Here is a 7,119-nt window from a genome sequence, read left to right on the forward strand (position 1 = left end):
CGTTATATACGGAACGGATACGACCATTATTTTTATTTTTTTGATATTTTCACCGCGGTATAGGCGAATTGTTCATATAAAGCGAATTTCCGCAGACGGTCTCTTGTGTCACCCCAGTTGCATCATTCGAGGGATTCATAGGAGACGGTTCTTCCTGCTGTCTCAATAATGAAAAAAAAAAAAAAATCCATACATAGCACTGGACAAACATAACAACGGGAGTGAACGTGTACAATAGTAACATATATGTAAGATCGAGATATATGGTGCTACAGGGAAAGGGTTGAAAAGATAACAATCATTAATTTGTTCGAATGAATGATAAAAAAAAAAAAAAAAAAAAAAAAAAAAAAAAAGGAATAATAAAGAAATATAAAAAGGGAGAAAATAAAATCAGATATTCTTCGCCGCCCAACATGTCGTATAATTATGTGACAGGTGTAAGCCATATATATAATGGCAAAATGCATATAAGGAAGGACACAGCAGGGCAGAGCCCTAATTATTTGGAAACAAAAACCCCGCTCCATTCACATCAAAATAATCCTCTAACCCAAAAAGAAGACCAAGGGAAAGGAAAACATTCCAGTGACATACCAAGCTATCTCTTCAACCCCAGACGGGTCACTTCTTACACGTCAATTAAATTCGCCTCCGGGGCTGTGTTATCTCTCGCATCTTTATTTACCTTTGTCCGTCCCTTACCAGAGCGCTGATAATACTCCTCAATGACTTTCCTGGGGATACGGTTAAGTAAATCCTTGGGATAAATGCGGAGGAGGTTCCACGCCAAGTCAAGAGACTCGAAGATAGTGCGGGACTCATAAGGTGATTGGGAGATGAATGTTCGTTCGAATTTATCTAAGAATTCGAGAGAGAGCTTATCCTCGGCCGAGAGTGCTTCTTCACCGACGACAGCTTTCATGGCAGCTAGAGAATTATTGGATCAGTATTTTAAGATTCTGCTTGGCAGCTTGCACAAATTGGTGAGCAAGGGAGATCATACCAGCATCACGGCCAATAGCATATTTGGCGTATAGTTGGTTGGATACATCACCGTGGTCCTTGCGGGTACGGCCTTCACCGATGGCAGACTTCATGAGTCGAGAAAGGGAGGGCAATACATTTATTGGGGGGTAGATACCCTTGTTGTGAAGCTGGCGGTCCACGAAAATTTGGCCTTCGGTAATATAGCCGGTTAGATCGGGAATTGGGTGGGTGATATCTACATTGGTGAGTTAGCACCTGTCAGAAATGTTTCAGGAGCTTCTCCAACATGGGCTACCAACATACCGTCGTTAGGCATAGTCAAGATAGGAATTTGCGTAATAGAGCCATTACGACCCTCGACACGACCAGCTCGTTCATAAATGGTTGACAGATCAGTGTACATGTAGCCAGGATATCCACGTCTACCCGGTACCTCTTCTCTGGCGGCTGAAACCTCTCGAAGAGCATCACAATACGCAGAAAGATCAGTCAAGATGACAAGAACATGTTTCTCCAATTGATAGGCGTAATATTCTGCAGTAGTAAGAGCAAGGCGAGGAGTGATGATTCGTTCGATCCTGTGTGCTTGAAATATCAACTATTTGTTTTCCGGGAATTGTGGTGAGGAGGATCTTACGTAGGGTCATTTGCAAGGTTAAGGAATAGCGTAACACGTTCCATACTGCCATTTTCCTCGAAATCACGGGTAAAGAAACGACTTGTTTCCATGTTCACGCCCATCGCGGCGAACACAATGGAGAAATTGTCTTCATGTCCGTCGTGCACGTCTTTGGTGGGCTTGCTCACCAGACTGGCTTGACGGCAGATCTGTGCAGCAATCTCATTGTGTGGAAGACCAGCAGCAGAGAAAATAGGAATTTTCTGTCCGCGGGCAATGGAATTCATCGTGTCGATGGCTGAGATACCAGTCGAGATCATTTCTTCTGGATATACCTGGTAGGCCGCCTTAGTCTTAGGAACGTACAATGCCGGGAAGTGTGGGAACCCACTCGAGAGTATGGGTTTATTGGACTGCCATTAATATCCAGATATTCCTCCGCAAACACCTTAGGGCCTTTATCAATTGCACGTCCAGATCCATCAAAGATCCGTCCAAGCATGTCTTCCGAGACACCAAGTTTGAGACTGTGACCAGTGAACTCGACCTTGGTCTAATCTGACAATTAGCAAGCCCGGAACGCAGTAACACAAACCGCCACGGATTGGATGATTGTACCTTTTTAACATCAATACCGTGAGTGCCTTCAAAAACCTATTCCACAAGTCAATAAATGTTTCCCTTAGACGTCTCAACGCCTGATGTTCTCCGGCAATATGGCGGCGCTGTCCACTACGCACCTGGACCACAGCCCTGTCACCTAAATGACATACGAGGTCAGTATTCCCGCATCCCACGATATATGGTGTATTAAGATAGGCGGTGCATACCTCTAGCTTCCAAAACCTGGCCAGACTTCTCCGATCCATCGGGGAGTGTCAGAGATACGATCTCGTTATAGCGGGGGAATTTAACCTAGGCGGGGCGAATGAGGTGCAGATAAATCTGGTCAGCAAACCGGGATATAGATCCTAGAAGCGTCACAATAAACCAACGCTCGCACATTGTCAAGGATAACCAAAGGACCATTGATGCCTCCTATAGTGTTATATCGAATGCGAGGGTTGACGGACACCATCCTGGGGTCGCTGATTCCTGGAGCCATGGTTGTCGGTGTCTAGGATGCTGTCCAGCGGTACTATCTCGAGATGGCAAAGCTTATGGGGAGCTGGAGGGCTAGACGGGATAGGCTACACGGCTAGTGCTCTGGCTTGCTGTACGGGCGGAGGGATGTGAGAAGAGCGTTTGTTGACTGAGTGGAGTTGTATAGATGATGATGATGATGATGATGATGATGATGATGATGATGCCGTGTCCGATTGCGGCTGGCAGCTACGGCACGTGACGGTGGCTGCTGTGTTGCCCACCACCCAATCAAATCGTGCCAACAGCGCCCCAACGCTGGGGTAAGCCCTAATTGCCAGAACGTCCGTGGTCTTATCGGCTTTAGCTGTCGCAGCGATGACAAGATGACAGGAGTACTCCTCTACCATAGTGCGAAAAGTCCGCATTATTGCGGGGATTGAGGAGGGGCGCTTGAGAGTATCAATAGCCATGAATGCTGGTCAGGTTGCCGTTTTGATGCATTTCATGCTGACAATGTAACATTCTGTTGATCATATAAGTAGCTGTTTGCTTGCCTCCAGAGACGGCTGATTTGCCTCCAGACCGGATCACTTCTCATCTTCGAAACTCGGCATAAACTTCCCTTTTGTTCTGGAAGGAAAACGGTGATTAAGATGGTTGGAATTGCACTCTTGGGAGCGGGTATCTTTGCAAAAGAAGGTGAACTTGAATCAATCATCTCTGAATGTATTTTTATATACACAATGGAAATGTTAACCCAAGGCCCCACTGTGCAGCCCACGTCCCCGTTCTTGCACATAATGATAAAGCAAAGGTTCTCGCTGTGTACTCGCGTTCGCAGACCTCTGCAAACTCAGTGGTGGAGGCACTACACAGCACCAGCACGGCTGGAACCTCTGCTACCATCGATGTATATTCTGATGAGAAGCCAGGGTATGGGCTTGACGAGCTTCTCCAGCGCGCCGACATCGAAGCAGTTATTGTGGTTCTCCCCATCCTCGTCCTGCCAGCCGTCGTCCGCAAATGTCTCGCTGCAGGCAAACATGTCCTGGCCGAAAAGCCCATTGGACCGGACGTAGCAGCCGGCCGCGCCCTCATCGCCGAGTACGAAAGTACCTATGCGCCGCGCAACCTGGTGCTTTCCATCGCAGAGCAGTTCCGCTACGAAACCGCCTTGATCAGAGCGGGCGAGCTCATCGCCGGCGGCAAGATCGGCGAGCTGCATCATGTCCACGGGCGCGTCGCGACCACCATGGCTCCAGACAACAAGTTCTGCAAGACCGCATGGCGCGCGACGCCGGGATACCAGGGCGGGTTCGTCCTGGACGCCGGCGTCCATTTCGTGGCGCTGATGCGCATGGTTGCGGGACAGGAGATTGTCGAGACCACGAGCTTCACGGCGCAGTTCGCGCCACACCTGTCGCCTGTCGACACGGTGAACGCTGCGCTGAAGTTCTCGGGGGGTGCGCAGGGCACCTTTAGCATGTCCTTTGCTGCCGCAACGTTCGTTGCGGATTTCATCTTCATCGGGACCGCTGGGATGTTGACTGTCAAGCGTGCGGTGCATGAAACCACGGTTCGTGTGGATGGGCCCGATCTCAAGCCGGTATCTGAGGAAGTCTTCAAGGCAGATGGGATGATGAATGAAATCAGTGCCTTTGTACAGGCGGTTGCTGCTCGCACGGGGGATAAAGCTGCGAGTCCCCGTGAGGCTCTGGCTGACGTTGCAGTGATTGAGAGCATATGCTCTGGTGGTGGGCATGTGCAGTCTCATGGGATTGATAGCTAATTCGGTAGAATGCGGAGAACGAAGATGGAGCTGGTATATAATTTACGGGTTCCTATTTACGCAGACACGAATCATTTTTCCCTACCGATTGAAGCCTCACGGTTTCCATTCTAATTCGTTTCTTAACTATACAAGTTTTAGCCAAGCAAGTGTAAAAAATTTCTTAACGAGAATATTTGCCGCCTGGTTAAGCAATTCTCTCCCAATTAGCCATGTAACAACTCATCCAGTATACGCACAACGTTATTTTTGTGGGCTTAGTTTTCCGTGTGTTACCCAGAGAGAGTGTTTGTTAAGAATAAAGGAATGATAATTATCCTGAGTAATAACTAATTTCTAGATATGTTATAAATCGCTTTTTCCTTTCCCTCCCCTTTTTCGTTTTGATGAAAAAAAAAAAAAAAAACATACATCCATGATTTATACAGTGATTGCTTCCTTCCCGCTGTCCTTTTAGATCCAAGAGTTTTCAGATGCATCATAATTTTCAAATATCTACTCGCAGACACTTTTTCGCTTCATTTAAACAGAGATCTCTTTTTTGAGCGTAAAAACAAATCAACTAGTCTTCTCTCCTCACCTCACCACCTCCTCCCGCTGTCCCCTTCAAAACCTCAAATCCCATCCAATCTTCGGCCCTAGCTCCGGTAACGCATCCGCCACACTCTGCACGTCCTTATCGCCCCTCCCACTCAAATTCAGCACGATGTTCTCGCCTTTCTTCATCGTCTTCGCCAGCTCCACCGCGCCAAACACTGCATGTGACGACTCCAGCGCAGGGATGATACCCTCCAGCTCCGTAATGAGCCGGAAGCCTTGCAGCGCCTGTGCATCCGTCGCAGCAATGAACTGCGCGCGCGACTGGTCTTTCCAAGACGAGAGCTCTGGGCCAACACCGGGATAGTCGAGGCCTGCGGAGATGGAGTGCGTGTCTGCAATCTGGCCATCTTCGTTTTGCAAAATGTAAGTGCGCACGCCGTGCAGGACGCCCTTGGAGCCGTGCGAGAGAGTCGCGGAGTGCCGGGCCGTGTCGGTGCCGTCGCCGCCGGCTTCGACACCTAGAAGCCTGACGCTGGGGTCTTTAGTGAAGGGGTAGAACATGCCGACGGCGTTGCTGCCGCCGCCTACGCATGCGACTACGGCATCGGGTAGCCTGCCTGTTAGCTTTTGCATTTGCTCCTTGGTCTCTTCGCCGATAACGGATTGTAGGGTGCGAACGATGGTGGGGAAGGGGTGCGGTCCGATGGCTGAGCCGATTACGTAGTGTGTTGTATCAAGGTGGACGACCCAAGCGCGCAGTGCTTCGTTGACGGCGTCACGCAGGGTGCGCGAGCCAGCCTCGACGGCGACGACCTTGGCTCCGAGGAGTTTGATGCGGAATACGTTCAGGGCTTGGCGACGGACATCTTCAGCCCCCATGTAGATGACACATTCCATGCCGAATTTCGCACAGACGGTAGCTGTGGCGACGCCGTGCTGGCCAGCCCCTGTCTCTGCGATGATTCGTGTTTTGCCCAGGCGGCGTGCGAGCAAAACTTGGCCCAGTGCATTGTTGATCTTGTGGCTTCCTGTGTGGTTCAGGTCTTCGCGCTTGAGATAGATGTTGGCTCCGCCAGCATATTTGGTCAGGCGCTCCGCAAGATGCAGGCTGCTAGGCCGACTCATATATGGGTAGTATGACCGAAACTCCTCCCAGAATTTGGGGTCATTCCTAGCCTCGTTGAAACCTGCTTCGAGCTCTAAGAGGTTGTCCATGAGGGACTCTGGCACGTACTGCCCACCAAACTCGCCAAAGCGAGCAGGCATTGCGGCCTGATCTCCGGTCACATTGAGTGCTTCCAACTGATCCACCAGGCCGGCTCCAGGCTTTTTGTCATTGGCAACCACTTCATCAACCTGTGCATTCGTTGGCTCCTGGGCGTGAGCGAGAGCTTCAGTAAGACCCACTTCTCGAGTCAAAGGCTCAGGCTCTGTGTTACGTTCCACTTTCCTCCCTGTGATACTGGTACAATATTCTTCGATCTTCTGGACTCGTTGGCCAGCGGGTGCTTCGCCCAGGACCGTGATAATCTGGCTGCCGATGACCGCGCCTTCAGAGATCTCCTGCACTTTCAAAAAATGCTCTCTGGTACTTATGCCGAATCCTAGCGCAGTGGGGATGTTGCCGGAGTAGGAGTGAACCCGAGCAAGGAGCTCCGGGAGACCTTTGCTTAGTTTCCCAGTTGCACCTGTAACACCCATTCGAGAAACGACGTAAATAAAGGAATCAGGGATTTTACAGAGCAGTTTCATTCGAGAATCGGAGGTGGCGGGCGCGATCAGTTGAACATAAGATAACCTGCATCGCGGATTAGTATGACACATAAGGAATCGCCAAAAGCGATAGCTTAGATAAAATTCGACACCCTCAAGGGGGCAAAAAATAGCCAATCGATCGTGACAAAAAGAAAAAAGAAAGTCAAGCAGATACGAAGAAAAGAGAAAAAGGACTCCCCCCCCACCCCCCCCCAAAGAAAAAAAAAACCCCATGCTTACCCCTCCTTTCGGCACAGATCCCGGAACCGTATCGCTTCTTCGGGAGGAAGATCAAAACAGGATGAATCCATTTACGCCAGCCTCCCTCGCATCCCTCGAA

At 49.7% G+C, this 7,119-nt stretch overlaps 3 protein-coding genes across 3 annotated transcripts; 1 reads left to right on the plus strand and 2 right to left on the minus strand.

The window, feature by feature from the left end:
- Positions 1 to 631: 631 nt before the first annotated feature.
- On the minus strand, positions 632 to 2,714 carry HCAG_05951 (vacuolar ATP synthase subunit B; the record flags this gene model as incomplete). The annotated part of the gene is made up of 9 exons (XM_001538296.1): positions 632 to 930; positions 1,007 to 1,225; positions 1,294 to 1,568; positions 1,628 to 1,944; positions 2,001 to 2,162; positions 2,228 to 2,263; positions 2,350 to 2,369; positions 2,440 to 2,524; positions 2,601 to 2,714. 9 exons carry the CDS (start codon positions 2,712 to 2,714, stop codon positions 632 to 634), a joined length of 1,527 nt encoding a protein of 508 aa, XP_001538346.1.
- Positions 2,715 to 3,163: 449 nt separating this feature from the next.
- HCAG_05952 (predicted protein) lies at positions 3,164 to 4,484 on the plus strand (the record flags this gene model as incomplete). Its single annotated transcript, XM_001538297.1, has 2 exons — positions 3,164 to 3,173; positions 3,472 to 4,484. 2 exons carry the CDS (start codon positions 3,164 to 3,166, stop codon positions 4,482 to 4,484), a joined length of 1,023 nt encoding a protein of 340 aa, XP_001538347.1.
- A 606-nt stretch (positions 4,485 to 5,090) lies between these two features.
- Positions 5,091 to 7,090, minus strand: HCAG_05953 (tryptophan synthase; the record flags this gene model as incomplete). The annotated part of the gene is made up of 2 exons (XM_001538298.1): positions 5,091 to 6,822; positions 7,020 to 7,090. 2 exons carry the CDS (start codon positions 7,088 to 7,090, stop codon positions 5,091 to 5,093), a joined length of 1,803 nt encoding a protein of 600 aa, XP_001538348.1.
- Between the last annotated feature and the right edge of the window lie 29 nt (positions 7,091 to 7,119).

Source organism: Histoplasma capsulatum, genomic scaffold, assembly GCF_000149585.1.
Source record: "Histoplasma capsulatum NAm1 scaffold_7 genomic scaffold, whole genome shotgun sequence".
Taxonomy (NCBI): domain Eukaryota; kingdom Fungi; phylum Ascomycota; class Eurotiomycetes; order Onygenales; family Ajellomycetaceae; genus Histoplasma; species Histoplasma mississippiense.